We start from the raw sequence: 19,155 nt of genomic DNA, 5'->3' as shown, positions 1-19,155 counted from the left end.
ACGATTTGGAAACCCTGGCCCTGTGTAGGGACTCTGGCTACAATCAGGTGCCTTTTGGTTAATGTGGTAGCTAGAGAGTTGGAGGGATCTACTACAGTGTCTGGTTTATAGCCTGCAGCCTCAAAAATAAATACATTTCCTCTGTATTAATTAGTTCTTCCACAGTTAGAATCGTAGAATAAAATAATCATAGGACTGGAAGGAAGATACCTCTAGAGGTCATCTAGTCTGGTCCCCTGCACTCAAGGCAAGAGGACTATTCTATTCTAGACTGTGAGATCAGTAGCTCTGACATGACATGAGGTCTAAGCATGAGTCCTCCATGCAGTGCATTTGCTGTGGTCTGCATTTGTTATTTTAAAGCCTTCAGTAAGAAAAAGCTGGTAACAGGCAGCTAGAAGTAATACAAATCCAATGGTTGTCCAGCACTTTGTCATCCGTGTACAAACAATCTAAAGCTTTTCAGCTTTTAAATGACTAGGACAAAACAGAGCGATTCCCTCCCTTTCGGGTTATCTGTCTCCAGAACATAAAGACTTCATTGAAAATAAGCATCTCAAAAGAACCATCAAGTCTGGCTGGTGTTTGATTACTACTGTAATCAAGTCTGCTGTAGAGATTGAAGGATCAAGCAAATAGTGAATGAGATTCTGATTATCCTATCCAGGAATAGGGTTGCCAGGTGTCCAGTATTAAACCAGACAATTCGGTATTTTTGCCTCCTCTCCGGTAAAAAAAAAATTCAGAAAATACCAGACACCTAAAATGTCTGGTACTTTGTGATTTTTTTCCCCCAGACAAGAAGCGAAAATCCTGAGCTGTCCGCTCAATACAGAGGCAGCCTGACAACCCTAGTGCTTACTGGGGAGCTGTGCGGCCTGGCGCAGGAAGACAAGATGTTGGGCGGCTGCCGGCAGCCTGTTAGGGCCAAAAAGCCTCAAAAGCATTTCTTAAAGGGGCCATGCTATGGGGTTTTTTGGTTGGCTGTTTTTTTTTTGCTTAACAACAACTCATGGGGTCCTTTTTTTTTTTTTAATTCAGTTTTTTTTTCTGAAACCATCTGGCAACCCTATCCAAGCATTGGCCTTTGTTCTCATTCCCTTCTCCCATCTACACCCATTCCATGCTCACCAGCCAACATTTCCACTTGAGAAAGAAGTTGGGGCAGAAAAGTAAGGACTAACTTCAGGTTTTATTTAAGCTTTGGGAATGAAATTCAAATGAAATCAATTGTGAAGTTCTTTTATAATGGATTGAACCTAGCAAGTGGACAGAATCCTGTCTTAGACTAGTCAGCCAGTTTTCTATCCTAGCCTGTGAGGAAGTGAATTTAAAATTCTTGAGGTAGACCCTTGGGAGAGAGAAACCTACAACACTAAATGGTAAGCTTGACCTTCTTCCAGTGCTTTTGTAACCCCTTAAAAACAAAGATGAGGTGGCTTGCGAAACTAGGTTGAGCATAAGGAAAGAACGTGGTTACATCCCAATGCAGAAAAATATATAAAAATGGATTTGATGGTTTTTTTAAATTTAGTACAGTTCAGTAGCAGAGCTCTGGAGAAATTGGAGGTAGGAAAAGCTTGGGGAGTGTGTGTGTGTGGGGGGGGGGCAGGGGAATCAGATGGCATGGGTCATAGTCTGTCTGGTCACCCCACCACTGTTAACTGGAGAGCATACCTAGCACTGGCAGACGGCAGTGTTCGTGTTCTTGCAGTGTGGCTGGGGAGAGACAAACCCAAGGGAATGGAAGCAGCAGGCTGCCGGCCGCGCTCCCCACAGGGGGCTGCTTGCCTTGCCTTTCCTACTGGCAAGAATGCTGCAGGCTCCAACAGGAACCGTGGAGCTGCAGGAAGGAGGGAAAAACCTGGGGGGCTCCCTGCTGCATAGGAGAAGAACGGAGTAGCAGAAAGCCGCGGTGGCAGGTTCCCCATCCCTCCTCCCTATGTGCTCGAATTCTGAGCAGTATACTATGCCTACTGGCATTTTGTGAACCATATTTCCAACTCCACAGTGCAGATCTTTACGGACAACCAAGCTGCAATGTTCTACATAAACAGGCAGGGAGGGGCGAGGTCCTACCCCCTCTGCAGAGAGGCAGTCTGGTTATGGACTTTGTGCAATGCTCACAATATAATGTTAATTGCTTCATATCTCCCCAGCAAAGACAACATAACCACAGACAATATCAGCAAGAACTTCCCTGCGAACCACGGATGGGAACTAGACCCCACCATCTTGCATCAGATCTTTACACAATGAGGCTTCCCGCAGATCAACTTGTATGCCACCAGTACCAACGAAAAGTGTCCATGCTACTGTTTGCGTGCGGGCATTGGAACACAATCCCTAGGGGACGCAGTCACAATTTACTGGGGGACAACCCTCCTATACCCTTTTTCCCCCATACCACTTCTCCATCAAGTAGTCACCAAGGTGCATTTAGACAATGCCAATGTCATGCTGACAGTGCCAGACTGGCCGAGATAAACATGGTATACCTACCTATTGCAAATGTCAGTCGACAGCCCACGACGGCACCCACATCTCCTCACTCAATGTTGTAGTCGCCTTCAGCATCCTCATCTCCACACCCTGAACCTTCAGGCCTAGCTCCTCAGTGGCTCACTTAACTAGAAACAGAATGCACCGATGAGGTCCAACAGATCATCCTTAGCAGTCGGAGAACATCCACTTGCAAAACAAGTGGTGACGATTCTCCACCTGGTCTCACCTCGACCCATCTTCCACTCCAACTGAATTCAAGCATTTGGGATTTTCACTCAATTCCCTGAAGGTTCACGTCTCCTCCATAACCCCTTTGCATGAGCCAATAGACAGTAAGTTGTTATTCACACATGCCATGACCAAAAAGATCCTCAAAGGACTGCAGAACATGTATCCACCAATCAAACCTCCAGCTCCCGTCTGGGACCTCAATTTGGTTCTGAGAGCCTTAACTCGTAAACCTTTTGAGCCTATCACGACCTGCTCTATGCTTCACCTTTCCATGATGATAGCTTTACTAGTGGCAATAACATCCGCCAGGAGACTTAGCAAAATTGTGGTTCTCATGGCAGACCCACCTTTCACTACCTTCCATAAGGACAAGGTAGTCCGTCAACCTCACCCTAGGTTCCTGCCAAAGGTGCCCTCTCCTTTCCACTATAACTTACCAGACTTTTTTCCCAAACCTCACATCAACCAGACAGAGGCCATGCTGCATACTCTTGATTTATGGAGAGCCATTGCGTTCTACCTGGAAAGAACCAAGCAAATTCGGAAAACCAACAGCTTGTTCATATCAACCACCAAACGATCCCTGGGACTCCCCATTTCCTCCCAGAGAATCTCAAAATGGATAGTTGAATGCATAAGAATAGCATATTCAACCTTTGGTAAAGAACCACCTGCACAACTTCATGCACATTTGACCAGGGCTATGACAGCATCACCAGCCCATGTACAGGCATCTCCCTGTCCGATATATGCAAATTGGCCACTTGGTTGTCCATTCATACATTCGCTGCTCACTACGCTCTGGACTCCTGTGTGTCCAGAGGAACTGCGTTTGGACACACAATCCTTACCACAGTCCAAAAGGACACTATATCGTCCGAAGCTCCCACGTCCAGTGAATAGACTGCTTGTAGTAATCTGAGGTGGAGCACCCACAGATACACTCGAAGAAGAAGAGAGGGTTACTCACCCTCTGTAGTAATTGGCGTTTTTCAAGATGGGTGTCCTTGTGGGTGCTCCACCACCCACCCTTCTTCCCCTTTGCTTCGGTATTATTTCCATACTTTTCTGGGGCAGAGAAGGAACTGAGGAGATCATACCTCATGCAAGAGCATTAGCCACCAAGCACGTGTAGCGCTTTTGCGCATGTGCGAGCTAGGTGTCAAAGCCAAGGCTAGTACAATCATCCAGCCAGGTGCGTTATGGCACCAAAACACCTACGGTGGAGCACCCACAGGGGCACCCATCTGAAAGAATGTCAGTTACTGCAGAGGGTGAGTAACCCTCTCATTCTGCCTTTACTTGGTGTGTAGAGGACTTTACAAAAAATGGGGATGAGTTGGCAGGGGTCTATACTGAAAAGAGTGTGAGAGGCGCAGTTTTAATAACAAAAAGACAAAAACTGTTATGACCTTGAGTGGGCTAGGATATGTATTAAGATTCCTCCTACTAGTTAACTTTGGGGTTGATCACGTGTTAGATGCTACAGTTCAGAGGCACAATTGGGATAAAAAGATTATTTGGGGAGACCCCAAATAATAGGAGTGGAGATCAGATAGTTTGGATAATAACACCTGAATTATAAGACTTGCAGTAGAGCACCTTGAGACTCATACAGCTAATCTGTTTTCACATTGGATTAAAAAAGTGCCATTTCCTGAGACTTGATTCTAATAGTCAAATAACACAGATAGGCTGAACTCTAGTCACACTTTGATGTGTGTCTGTTAAAATGGTATATGCAGTGTAGTTGTAGACATGTCAGTAATATAAGGGTCTATGTTTCTCATCTCTCAATACTTTTCAATACGAACTCCTTCAGTTTACAGTCAAAAAATATTTATTCTGTCAACACTTCAATCTCATCCTGGGATCTGAAAATCATGCTGTGTTCTTTCTGGCTCATGTCACCGCTAGTAATATAGACTCTACAACTGGAAGTTAGTCAATAGTTGTTGATGATGAATGATCCAGAATGGAATCCTGCTTTTTTCCCTATAGCTGCAATAGTTACTGCATCATAATCAGTAATTCAGATTCACTGGAACTGAATTAACCATTCAGCTAATGATGCTTGAATAAGAATATCATCTAGCACATTTTTCTGTACCTGTATTTGCTTTGCAGTCCTGACTGGTGTACAAAAGCAACTAAAGCTTATTTATGTCTGTAAAATAATCATATCTGACTCTGAATAAACATAGTGAACCGATCTGCTAAGTAAGAAATTGAAATTTTCACATAGAATCAGTGGTTTTTTTTGACAGTATGCCCCTTTTTGTGGGAACACTTACCCCTTTTCTTCAGCACAGCTCCCAGCCTGCCCTAGGAGCACTTGTGCAGTGCTGGATGGAAGCCCGCTAGGGAAACATGGCAATTAAAGGGGCCGCGACTGCCTTTTGGCCCTCCTTTTTTTCCCCCCCTGGTATTTTTGGTTTTGGGGTTTTTTGTTTTGTTTTTGTTTTTTGCTCGACAAAGTCATTGGCAACCCTAGTACTGCATAGAATGATTACTTTTCTGACTACACATATTCTGGCTAAATCACAAAGTTAGTGGCAGAATGGGGGAGATGTATCTTGATTTACAGACTCTCATCTAGCTTTTACAGAATATTACTCCCTTGTTAATTTGGTTTTGACTTTACGTACATTGCTTATACTGTGTGTGTATATAATATGAATACTGTTTTCACTGCATCTTTTATGTAAAAAGTAATGATAAAGAATTTTGAATAGGTATTAATTTTTATATCTCACAATTTAATTGTGAGTCCAGTAGGGAACCCTCATGATATAAAAATTTAGGCAGTGAAACCAATCTGTTTTGATTTCAGAATAAAAAAAGATATTTCTGTGCAATGTAGGAAGATCAAAACACATACCACACCAAATGAGAGCCTATATATATAGAAAAGGCAAAAATGTTGGACAAATAAGAAAAATTATTAGTTAAGAGGCAAGGTTTAATGATAAACTGGCTGCCTATCTCATATCTAATATCTGGCTAGGTGGCAACTCTGTTTGCAGTTGTGTGTTTTATGATCTGGATATGTGCGCAGCTCCTCCTTTTGTATACATTTGATTTATATCTCAGTACATAAAGTATCTACAAAGAATTCTGAAGAATAATTTGCTGATCAACAATGTGGGCTTTCTAGAATAAACTTGGTTTAAAAGGACTGTAGGAGGATGCCTGTTAGAGAAAAGGACTTTCCAAAGTCTTTCTTCTTTTGGATCTTTTAGGGCATGTGCCTGAGCAGTTGAAGATTTTTTTAAAGAAAGGAGAGGGAAAAAGGCACATATGGATGATACTGTAAAAATCAGAAGAAAACTGATAATGCCACTTTCTTTTTGTACCTTTCTGAAGAAATAATTCCCGCATTTTGTCACATTTTTAGATAAAGGGGGACCTCTTGTGGTTGTCCTGAGAAATATCTCTCTACAAGGCTCATGGAAAATAATTTCAGTATAACTACAACTCACCTAAAGAGAGCATGTTCTAGGGAACCTAAGGTCTGGGGGCTGGTTACAGTCCCTGGGTTGCCTGCATCTGACCCCTGAGGCTAAGGGCCTCCCCCAACATTGCAGAGTCCGTGGTGGCATTGCAACCCCCTGTCACCTCCCTGATTGATTTTATTGTGAGTCAGTGGCCCCTGACCCAAAAAAGGTTCCCCACCCTTGTTCTAGGGTGACCATATTTCCCGATGCCAAATACAGGACACCTGTAAAATTGCTTGGACTTAAGTGAGTTCAACGATAATCAATCAGAACTATTCAGTACAAATGTTCAAAATAACATGAAGTTAACTTAGCACCCTTTAAAAAGTCATACTACATTATAATAACTAAAATAGGTAAACAATTAAAATACATACTTATAATGAAGTGGTTACAGCTCTTTAGAAGTGCCTGCCTTGTCCTTATCTTGCTGTCCTCCAGTGTAGGGTAAGGTGCAGGAGCTAGATGTGTGTGGATGAGCTGCGGGAGTCAGGGGTGTGTGTGTGTGTGTGTGTGTGTAAGTGTAAGAGGCTGGGATGAGGAGGCAGGAGTTTGGGGGCATGTGGGAAAGGTGCAAGACTGGAATCAAGAGGCAAACCAAGGGCTGGTCATGCTCGGCGGTGGGAGGAGGGAGAGCAGGGACTGGAACAGATGGGGTGAGGCAGAGCCTTGGGAGAGAGTGCAGTGGGGGCAGGAAGAGGCAGAGAGAGGGTAGGGCTTTGCCAGGAAAGGATGGAATGAAGCCAGGGCCTCAGAACAGAGCAGGGGTGGAATACTCCTTGAGAAAGCTGAAGCCTGTGGCTAGTGTCTTAACTCTTAAAAAAAAATTGAAAAGTTTGGATATACTTGTTGAAGCACTGAGATTATTATGCAAGCAAGAATTGGTGGGGATTGCTTTCCTCATTTTGTCTCCTGTCCTTTATTGTTCTTGGGTGTTGGTGTGTGTCTATAGGACAGAGATGGGGAAACTTTTTGGGTTGGAGGGCAGATGACTCACAGAAAAATTAGTTGGGGGCTACACACAAGTAAGAAGCAAAAAAACACAAACAAAAATCAAACAGAACAAAAACTAACAAACAACAAGCCAAAAGACCCTCACTGAAGTGGCCTCTGACTGAGAAGGAGAAAGACACTCCCCACATTCCCCTTACACACCAGAGCCTGGAGGGGCCCATGCTATTAGATTTTCTGTGCTCAAGCCCCACGGGGGGGGGGGGGGGGGGGGTTGAGAGGGGAAGCAGAGCATCAGCGTTGGCTCTCCAGTGCTGGATTCAGGCAAGCCAGGGGTCACATCTGGCTTTCAGGCCTGAGGTTTCCCACCCATGCTATAGGACAAAACAGGAGTTTCTTAGAATACACTGCTCCTGCCCAAACATTTTAAAACTGTAAACAAATTAGATATTTCACATAATATAATTGTTTCTGTAAGAAGATCTCAAATCAGTTCATAAACTTAAGTGAATTATGCTGAGGTAGGAAAGTATTATTACCATTTTACAGATGGGGAAATGGAGGCACCGACAAATTATGTTCCAAATTAAGCCACAAATAGAACTAGTATTACCAGATTCTTTTGTGTTAGCCCTAAGATCATGAAGGCTCATCATACATGTCATGCATATATTTAATTCTCTTACCCTGAGAATGTCTATTACTCATACGCTACGTCTAGACTGGCATGATTTTCTGCAAATGCTTTTAACAGAAAAGTTTTCCGTTAAAAGCATTTGTGGAAAAGAGTGTCTAGATTGGCACGGACGCTTTTCCGCAAAAGCACTTTTTGCGGAAAAGCGTCCGTGCCAATCTGATGTGCTTTTGCGCAAAAAAGCCCTGATCGCCGTTTTCGTGATGGGGGCTTTTTTGCGCAAAACAAATCTGAGCTGTCTACACTGCCCCTTTTGCGCAAAAGCTTTTGTGCAAAAGGACTTTTGCCCGAACGGGAGCAGCATAGTATTTCTGCAACACTGATGAGATCGTCAGTGTTCTTGCGGAAATTCAAGCAGCCAGTGTAGACAGCTGGCAAGTTTTTCTGCAAAAGCAATTGCTTTTGCAGAAAAACTTGCCAGTCTAGACGCAGCCATTGACTTGAAGGCCAGAATGGAGCATTATGCTCACTTACTCTGATCTTGCAGATCACAGAATCTCACCCACCCACTCCTACGATAGGCACAGAACCTCTTATTGAGTTACTGATGTTGCCTACAAGGGGAAGAAAGGAAACATGCAGAAATAATCAGAGGGATGGGAAAATGAGAAAGCTAAAGAATGTGTAACCCCTTTCTCAGAAGTGCAGATACTACCCACTTATCTGGTATTTAGTCACCCCACTGGACTAGACCCTAGTGTAATGTGGTGCAATGTGAACTAGAGGAAACAAGTAAGTATGGTGAAAAACAAGGAAGTACGTATTGAGGGATAAGATACAATAAAAGGGATTCGGGGAGGGGAACACACAAAATAATCAGTAGCTCCTACAATAGCCAGTTAACTAACAACAGTAAAACAGTGACACTGGAGGAGGGTGAGGCCATTGAAATCCAAGCCCAAATCTATTCTTCCTTTGGCCAGAATCCGACAAAGAATAGTTTTTCCTATTTATATTTAGGTGCTGGATCAGTGTATGCTGACGATGCTCAGGACCTCAATTACCAGGCTACCAACAGCCATCAAAGAGGAACTCTGAGAAGTCTAATGGAGATGACATGACCATGGAGTTAAGCCCCTTGATGGTAGAACAGTAGGATGAGGTGAGTATTGAAGGGCTTCTGTAGTCATCACAGGGTAGATGGTGCTGTCTTCCATCTGCCCGGAAGCACGAGGAGACTTGAGACACACACCGGCTGCCATTTGGGCAGACAGCACAGCCCATGACTTGAACACAGCCTTTTATAGACTGTTAGGCATGAAAGCTGGAATGTCCCATTCAATCAGTCTGAGATAAATGGAATTCAGAGTGCTGTTGGAGGGAAACCAATGGAATGTCCCAGGCCTCTAGAGGTGGGAAAAACCAGGATTGAAGCCCAGGCCTAAATCTATACCTCCCTTGGCCAGAACCCGGTAAAGAATAGTCGCCGGTTTAAACCAGCATCTGCTGCTGAGGTGAAAATAGCTCTCAAAATGAAGCACAGGTGTCATAGCTCATAGATTCCATGTTTGTTTATCCCATGCCGCTGATTTTCATTTTATCAACATCCAAACTTGATCTACACCGTTCGTAACATTATAATAATATATATTTAATACAAATAAAATGCTAACATTGAACCCCTAATTACAGAGAATCCCCAATTTACTCTAGTTTTAAGCCAGAAAGTGATCCATGCCTCATGCTACAAAGGAAGATTATCCTCCCAGTCTGATTGGGGGAAAATTCCTTTCCAGTTCTTTCTCAATCTTACCCATGTGCACTCTGAGAATATGCATGATAGCCTTCACCCAGACACCAGGAAATTAATTCTCTGAGTAATTCAGAGCCCTCCTTCTCTAGTGTTCCATCTCTGGCTATTGGGCGTATTTGCTAATGGCATTTGTGGATGGTCTACATGCCATTGCAGCAATCTCATACCATCCATCCATATACTTATCAAACTCAGTCTTAAAACAAGATATTTTTTGTCCCCACTGCTTCACTTGGAAGGCTGTTCTGAAGTTTAGAACTTAGTCTAATTTTGGATGTCTTAAAGTAACGGATGTCTAGTTTATATCCATTTTTTGTGACATTTGCCCTTAATGTAAGTAACTTCTGTCCCTCTCTGGTGTTTATTCCTCCAATATATGTATAGAGAGCAAATACATCTCCTCTCAGCGGTCATGCTGTTAGGCTAAACAAGCCAAGCTCCTTAAGTTTGTTCTTGTAAGGCAGTTTCCATTGCTTTAGTCATCATAGCAGCCCTTCTCTGCACCTGTTCCAGTTTGAATTCATCTTTCTTAAACATGGGAGACCAGAATTGCACACAGTATTCCAGATGAGGTCTCACGAAGGATTTGGACAATGGTAATAATACTTTCTTATTTCTATTGAAATACTTCACTTGATTCATCATAGGATTGCATTAGCTTTTTCCACAGCTGCGTCAACCAATATACCCAAATCTTTCTCCTCCTCTGATACTGCCAACTGATATGTCCTCATCTTACATTAAAGATTCTTCTTAGTCCTTAAGTGTATGACCCTGTATTTCACACTATTAAATTTAATCTCATTGATATTTCAGTTTTCAAGGTCCTCCAAATCTTCTTTTATGATATTCTGGTCCTCCTCTACATCTTCCAACTTTGTCATCTGCAAATTTTACTCCCACTTTTTCATTAATTACATTGACACAAAATATTAATCAATCCTTGAGTAGTTCCATTAGTAATGTCCCTTCAGCTTGATAGTTCATCTTTCAGCATAATATGTTGTAGTCTGTTCTTTAGCCACTTTTCCATTCTTGTATTAATGCCTATCTTCTACAATTTTACTAATTAATTCCCATGTGGACATTTATCAAATGCTTTCCTGAAATCCAGGTAGACTAGATCTTCTGCATTTCCTTTGTCTAGAAAAAAGAAAGAGACCAGGTTGGTGTGGCATGACCTACTTTTTGTAAAACCATGTTATATATATTATCCCAATTGTTTTTTTACCTCTGTGTTCTTAACTACTCTCTCTTGTGAAATCTATCTTAAGAGTTTGCATACAATTGAAGTCAAAGTTACAGGCCTAGAGTTTCACAGATTTTTTTTCTTTTCTTAAATATAGGTACTGTATTTGCAGTTCTTTACTCATAGGGTACAACTGAGTTTATGGGTTCAATAAAAATCCTTGCTTTGGGGTTTGCAATGTTAAGGGTCCAGTACCTTTTAATATGGGAGAAGACTGAATGGAGATTATCTAGGCCTTCTCATTTGTTTCTGTTAAACTTCTTAAGATTGTCTTCAACTTCTGATGTGGTAATTTCTACTTCCATAGCTACCTCCCATTAGCCACCCTGCTATTGCCCCTGAGATCCTTATTAAAAATGGAGGCAAAAGTATTTATATAGTGCTGGACCATACCTAGATTTTCTTTAATCTCCACTCCATCCTCAGTGTTTAGCAGTTCCACTTCTTATTTTCTGGTTTTCTTTTTATTAATATGGTCAAAGAACCTTTTACTATTTTTTTTTCATTTCCTTTCCAAGATCCAATTCTATTTGACCTTTTGCATTTCTCACTTACCCTACATTTTCTGACTTCCAAGAGGTAGCTTTCCTTGTCAATCCATCCCTTTGTCCATCCTTGTAAGCTTTTTGCTGTCTATTAATAGTTTATTTTAGATCTTGTTCTTCTAATTTGGTCTGACACGCATCCCTACAATTTTTCCCTTTTGTTGGGATGAAGGCTTCAAATAGTTTTTGAAACTTTGAATTAAAATAATTCCAAGACTCCTCCACATTCAGATTCTTGAGTTCTTTTGTTCTCTCCATATCCTTAAATAAATCCCTTCATTATTTTTAAAGTTTCCCTTTTGATATCAGGGACCTTAGACACAGACCTATTTTAGTTTGTCCTTTCATTTAGCTGAAACTGAATTTACTCATGATCATTTAAACCATCTCTGCAGTGGTAGACATGTTAGACATATCCAGATTAAAAAAAAACTTTGCTTTTCTAGCCTATTGCACATATTCCTTTTAATTTCCTTGGCATTTCTTTGTTTGATATTCTGTTCATGTAACGAAAAATTTCTTCTGCTTTACTAGAATTAATGTTACTTGTTAATTTCTAATCTTCAATGTGTTCAAACATAGTAAATGCTTGTTGTTAGATGGTATATCTATTAGTTATATTATTCCTCCAGAGCTGCACTCAGAAATATGAGCAAAGTACATCAGGGGAGGAAGAAAGAATTTTCTTTTTCCCAGTGTAACTGCTCACCCTAAATACAATAAAAATTCATTTTTATTAGTTAATAAATAATCTTCACTAATTACATAGTGTTTGCTTTAAGTCAATGAGAGTACTCATGTGATTAAAGTTAATCATAGGCATAAGTGTTTACAGATTCAGGCACTAGACATTTGCACAGCCAGACATTGTAACAAAATGCTTAATAAAAGATATAGGCAAGTGTTTAGGCAAAGCCTGATCTCCATTCTTTGGAAACCCAAAATTTTGTGTGAATGGTGGTTTAATGGTAGAGGTGACCATATTTCTCTATGCTGAATATGGGACACCTGGTAAAATTATTCATATTCAAGCAAGTTTAGTGGCACTCAGTCAGAACTATGCAGTACAAATATTCAAATTAATATCAAGTTGACTGAGCCCCTGTTTAAAAAAATACTGCATAGCTGGGTTCTTTTTATTTACCTTGTCTTTAAGTCTTTAGGGTTCACAGGGGGAGGGGTGACACACACATCCTGAAAGAACAACGAGAAGTCCTGTGGCACCTTATAGACTAAGGGTATGTCTACACTACCACCCTAGTTCGAACTAGGGTGGTTAATGTAGGCAACCACGAGGAGTAAAGGTAGCCTAATCTGAACTACCTAGTTCGTGCCGCATGTAGCCGCGGGCACGGAGTCCAAACTAGCGGACATTTAAAAATGGCGGCGCCTGGCAACATGCAAATGAAGCCAGGGAAATTCAAATCCCGGGCTTCATTTGCAACTCCGGTTGCCTACATTAACCACCCTAGTTCGAACTAGGGTGGTAGTGTAGACATACCCTCACAGATTTATTGGAGCATAAGCTTTCCGGGGCAAAGATGCATCTGACAAAGTGGGTCTTTGCCCACAAAAGCTTATGCTCCAATAAATCTGCTAGCCTATTAGGTGCCACGGGACTTCTTGTTGTTTTTGCAGATTCAGACTAACATGGCTACCCCTTTGATACTTGACATATATCCTGAACACCTCTGTCATGCGGGAGGGGTGACTGACCAACCCAACCCATCCTGCCTTGTGCTCTCTGCTCTCCACACCTGGCTGGGCCCCGGGGATGAGCCAAACTCTCTGAGTACCTGGTGCCATGTTTTCCTGAGGCAACATGTGGGAGGCATACAGGGTCTCATGTCTCCTCTCCCTAGATTTCTGGTTCACACCAGATTGTGGCCATCAGCAGCCTTTCAGCTCTATGTGAGAGGGAAGGGATGGGAGCTGGTTCCATCTACAGGGAAAATGGGGGCTGGGGAAAGAGGAATAACCTGGCCTATGTCTTTGCAGATCTTGTCTTTCTCACTCACCTTCCACTCCCCTGTGGCTGGAAGCAGCTTGTCTCTTCCTATCCACAGTGTTGAAAGGCAGCTAACATCTCCAGGCTGCTGCTGGCCACAGACATAACCCGCCCTTCTCCTCTTCCCTGGATAAAGCCTGGACAGGAAGGGGTTAATCCCTAAGGATGCATTATGCTCTACAGCCCAGAGAACCTGGCTTCCGGGGCTTCAGTGAACTCAGCTAGAGAGGTGGCTCAGCCGGGGTGGGTGCCTAGGGGATGAAGCAGCTCTGCAATCCTTGGGGACAGGATCCAGGGCAATGGAAGACATGTGAAGATGGTGCTAAACCCCTTCCTGGGGCACTGATTTCTTTTCTAGCTGGGGTGCATGACCCCACCTCTGCCCCAGGACCGACCTCCACTCCACCTCTCTCCTGCCTTTCCTGCCTCTGCTCAGCCCCACCCCATTCACCACTTTTCCCCAAACTCCTGCCTTTTCCCCCACTTACTCCCCTGTGTGTGCTGCATCCCTACTCCTCTCTCTCCCACCTTAGATGATCCTGAAAGCTGCAAAAGAGGTATTCTGTGGCAGGTAGGAGGGAGGGGCATGATTTAGTCAGCATGGCTGCTGGTGGGTGAGCTTGGGAGTAGGGAGCTTGGCTGCTGGCAGGTGCTAAGTACTAGCTCCAGAGCACCGATGGAGTTGGTGCCTATCGTCTGCATGGCATAAACAGTCTGGGAATCACTTCCCTGCCCACTCTAGAGCTTAGCTGATGGGTGAAGAGGCTTCTTTTTGCTAGTGCTGTGTGGGATTTTGGCACATGCAGGGCCTGGCTCCTGGCTAGCATTCCAGGCTGGACAGTCTAGGCTTTCCTGAAGTATTGGCTCAGATAGAGCAGCTGGGAAAGGAAGGAGTCTGCCAGCAAGGCTCAGTGAGATGTGCACTCCAACCAGTGGTTGGTTCTCCCCACAGCTTTGGGAGCAAGATACACCCTGCTGGGAGGGGGGGGGGAATGTGGAGGAGCAGCAGGACTGGGCAGGCAGCTAAGGGGCAAAACAGAGAGAGGACAGGAAGAGGGGGAACAAGTAAAAGGTCAGTAGGTGGGCGGCAGAGATGACATGTAGCTGGCTGCTGCCCAGCACTTATCTGCACTCAACAGCTACCACAGGTTGCAGCTAATGCCAGCCAGAAATTGGCAGGAGCTCTGCTGGTTTAGAGCTGGAGTGCAACACAGGCTGCACTGATGGATCAACAGGGATAGTGACCAGCACCATGTGCTGTGACTTTGCCCTGTCATCAGTCTTGCACATCTACCTCCATCATCAGCCTTTGGACTCCTCCAGTTACTGCTGGTGAGCCGGGATCTGACTAACTGCAGGGCTTGCTAGTTCTCATAGGGGGAGAGAGAAAATACAGGACTTTTTGCCAGTTTTTAAGAAAAATCCAGGACCCTTGCTGGAGGGCTTAAATATGGCACAGTCCCTTTAAAAATGAGGTACCTGGTCACCCTATTTAATAGCAATTTGAGGTGTACAAACAATACAGCTCAAGGCCCTCTGTGTGGGATTATTTTCAATTGATCAAAAAATCTTTGATATTTTGCATTTGAATGAACAAATAATGCCTCATTTTCCAACAACATTTCAGAATTAACCGGACAACAGACCAAGTACTGCAGAGAGTAAATTTCTCAGTGGGTTGTTAAGTTTCTTATTTTTCATATTTAAAGAATCCTAACAGTGAAAGCATCAGAAAGAATCAAAGTTACTTAAACACTGCTATAAATACTAAGTCAAAGAACCACTTGGCTATGAAGATTTGTTATCATGTACTAATAATTTTTTCACCTCTCTCAGACAACATACTATGGAAAATTTATATTGGGTGCTTATGTTTTAATGTACAATATCTCAAGGAATATTCATAATTCTCAGACATCAGTATATGTGTATATGATTTGTTTGAGTTGTTGTTCTGTGGGCTGATCCAACTTTCACTTGAGTCAACAGAAAGATACCCATTGATTTCAGTGAGAACTAGATTAGGCTTTTATTGTAACTTAGAAAGAGAAATGTTCTCCTCAAGTTCCCTTGTGTATCATCTTATTCCCTTAGCTTCTCACAAATTGCAATTCAAATATTCTCAGCTAGGAAAGCTTTTCTGAGCCATGCCAATTACATTCTCCTGTTTTGCAGAGTTCAAATCTTAGATCAGGGCTACTCAACTTTGGAAGCCCTGAGGGCCACAATGATTCTTACAGCACATGCCAAGGGCCACAACTTTAGTGTGGTTGCATATACATACAAATGTATATGCAAATATATGCAAATAGCTTATTTTACATTGACGGGCATGAATACAAAGATTAAGGCAAGACTACACAACACACGGGTCCCATTTAAGTTAGTTTTGCTGATATTAATAAAATGCAATATTTACCCGATTTCCACCCATATGACTTGCCATTGTGTAGCGTGTTCCCAGTGGAGCCATGTTCAAAGGATCCCACCCGCGGGCTACATGTTGAGCCCTGCATAAACCCAAACCGCACCACAGGCCGCAAACAAATGGGCTGTGGGCTGCATGTGGCCTATGGGCCGTGTGTTGAGTAGCCCTGTCTTAGATTATGCCCTTCTAACAGCAGGACTAATTTCCTTTCTGTAGTTGATTTTCCAGACTTTCAAAGCTAGGTCATAGATGATAGCATTAATTATAGTTGTCTTGTACTAGTAGAATTAGAACTCAGGATCCATGAGCAATGTAAGAGGAGCCTGATTTTCCAAGACAGCATCCTAAACTATGAAGGTTTATATCCCTTGTATATTTTAACCTATCTGATGTAACTGTGAGGATATTTAGCTATATAGACATTTGTGCAACCTCAATAAATTCTTCCACAGTTTAATTTGTATAAAAATAATTTCCTTTTAGAAGTTTAAAATGTATTACCTTTAAAAAACATCACTGAATGTCCCTTTGCTCTTGCGTTATAAGACTGTATGTAGGAACACCCATACTAACTTCTCTGTACTATTCATTATTTTATATGCCTTTGTCATGTCCCAGTGGTGGCCTCTGGGAAGTATTGTGCACTGAGCTGCAGAAGAATAACTTCACTTTGTTTCAGAGTACAAAATGTGCCCCCAGAACAGTACTGAGACTATCAAAAGGGGTGGGACTGAATAGGATCACTCCCCTGAAAAATTGCTGAATGCCTTTCAAGATATCTGTGCAGTCCTTAGGTTCAGGGTAGCCCAAAGACTGCAGTTTTGCTCACTTTTGTGAATATTACAGGGGTGCAATCTGATTTTTTGTTTCCCCTTTCCCTCCTTATTTTAATGGTTTGGTCACAATTACAGAGGTAAGGACCTACAAACAATGTGTGGAATTCTGGCTCCATTGACATCAATGGCGCAACTTCCATTGTCTTCGGTAAGTGAGGATTTTTATCCAAATTTCATTTGTCCACAATGAAATTAAACACACTTTTCCTCATGTTCTGGTATGGAGGAAGCAATTTCTGATGAATATGGATGAATCCTATCATCAAATATCTTTCAGTCCTTCTTTACACCTTGTAGATAACAATAAAGGATGAAAAATCACTTTGTTTCCTCTGTAAATCACCTTTGAAAATTAAAGAAGCATTGACTCCCTGGATATGGCTGAATGAAAAATATGAAGAACTCAGTCTCTCTCTATATATATAAAAAAGTTTTTCCTGCTGGGTGACAGAATGACATCATCATGTTCTGCACGCTCTCTGGCTGCAAAAGCTGCTGGGAGAGGGGGAAGGGTGTAGTCGAGCATAGGAAGCACATGTCACAGCCCACTAGTGTTCTCTAAAATTGTAATCAGACCTCTGCCAGTATTTAGTGAAACAATAATATAGAAAACACAGATGGCAAAAGTGTAACAGGATCTGATTAATGTTTTTGTTGGATGACATCTCACCTGGGTTTTTTTTTCTCCTCAGGAAAACATATTTTCCTTGAAAGTCATTATGTAGTTATGTGATTGTTAAAACAACCATTTATTCATCAAGCATAAATAAACTTTCTTAGGGTGTAGACTTTCTACAGGTACATCTATATTTATCTTTGGGTAAGAAAGAATCTGTTTAAACTAGCTAAAACTTGCAGGGCATGGGCTATGCACTGAATAACTGGGTTTTGGACTAAATGGCTTGGAATAACCTTAGCAAATTGGCCATTTTTGACTCAGGGTTCTAAACACGTGTGAAGATGGGATGCACAAATACACAGTCAGTTTCTAGTTTTGGAGGGACTTTATGTGCTTCATGCCAGATTCTGCTCTGCAGTTCATACCTTACCAGGATTACATTTTCTAAAACATGTTGGCTGTGTCTATATTGGTGCGATCTTGCGCAAAAGCAATTGCTTTTGCGCAAAAACTTGCTGCCTGTCTACACCGGCCGCGAGTTCTTGTGCAAGTACACTGACGTTCTAATGTATGAAATCAGTGCTTCTTGTGCAAAAACTCTGACGTTCCCACTCAGGAAGAAGCCCTATTGCGCAACTGTTCTTGCGCAAGAGGCCAGTGTAGACAGGCAACATGAATTTCTTGCGAAAGAAAGCCCTATGGTTAAAATGGCCATCAGAGCTTTCTTGCACAAGAGAGCATCTACACTGGCACAGATGCTCTTGTGCAAAAGCACATCTCTTGTGCAAAAGCACATGCCACTGTAGATGCTCTCTTCTGGAAGAGTTTTTGCAAAAGAGTTCTTCTGCAAGAGTTCTTGTGCAAGATCATGCCGGTGTAGTTGTAGCCGTCGTCTTTTAAAAATTTAAATGGAAAAAAAATCAGAATCATGTTGGCAAAAGTTTGCGTGTGTATATATATATATTGGTGTGGGGGAGGGGCTTAAAGGGAAGCAGACAGCTGCTTTGGGTTTTCCCCGCAGAGGTTAGCTAGGCATGGGGCTAGATGAGGGCTTTAAGGCCACAGCTACGTGTAGGGAGTGGCTAGTGCATGGTGCAGCATAAGCCTCCACAATCTGTTTCCACGGTTTTTGCCCCGCTACGCCCCCTCTCTCCCTATCTCTGCCCCCTGCTCCTCCCTGCCCCCAGTGCTACATCTCTGGCATCCGGGCCCCCGCTTGGCCTTCCCGCGCCCTGGATTTCCTCCCCGGTACAGCCAAGGCGCAATCCCCGGGGCCATAGGCGGGCAGCGGCTCTCACGGAGCATGCTCGGAGCTCTGGAGCACGCTCAGTAGCAGCCGGAGAGCCCGACACTGATCCCGTAGCCACGGCTGGGTGGGAGTGAGCGATGGCGCTACAGGAGGATGGCGCGGCAGCGGGCAGCGGGCTCCTGGCTGAATGCAAGGCAGAGGCCAAGCTAATACTCTACCACTGGACCCACTCGTTCTGCTCCCAAAAGGTGAGTGAGTGGGTGGGCGCTTTGGGGAGCGCCAAGGATCAGCACCTGGACAGATCCCTTGGTCCTTGATGCCCCCTCTGGGGCATGGGGCTTCTTGTCTCGCAGGTCCCAGTGTGGGGCGGGGGTTAAGCACGGACTGAGGGCTGTAGTGCTGTTGTCTTGATCCGGATAGAGAAGAGATGGCGAGTGGCAAGGCCACAGTGTTTTCTCATTAGGCCTTGAAAGGCTTTTAAGGCTTTCCAAGGAACTGTGGTCATTTCAAAATGCAGAATCTGTAAATCCATAATAAGAGGCCATGGGGCAGAGAGTGTTTGGGGCCAGATGACTCATGATTTTAAACCC

The 19,155-nt window shown here is 43.1% G+C and overlaps 1 protein-coding gene across 1 annotated transcript in view; it reads left to right on the top strand.

Annotated features, from left to right (window-relative positions):
- GDAP1 (ganglioside induced differentiation associated protein 1) overlaps nt 1-19,155 on the top strand; it is a 74,116-nt gene that overhangs the window by 38,406 nt on the left and 16,555 nt on the right. Inside the window, exon 1 of the mRNA XM_006131568.4 lies at nt 18,335-18,813. Within this exon, the coding sequence (XP_006131630.2) occupies nt 18,703-18,813 (111 nt within the window). The 5' untranslated portion in view covers nt 18,335-18,702. Of the gene's footprint in view, nt 18,814-19,155 lie in introns of the transcript that reaches the window.

The sequence above is a fragment of the Pelodiscus sinensis genome, chromosome 2 (assembly GCF_049634645.1).
Source record: "Pelodiscus sinensis isolate JC-2024 chromosome 2, ASM4963464v1, whole genome shotgun sequence".
Classification (NCBI taxonomy): domain Eukaryota; kingdom Metazoa; phylum Chordata; order Testudines; family Trionychidae; genus Pelodiscus; species Pelodiscus sinensis.
Note: the sequence above shows the minus strand (reverse complement) of the source record. Positions and strands in the feature narration are given on the sequence as shown.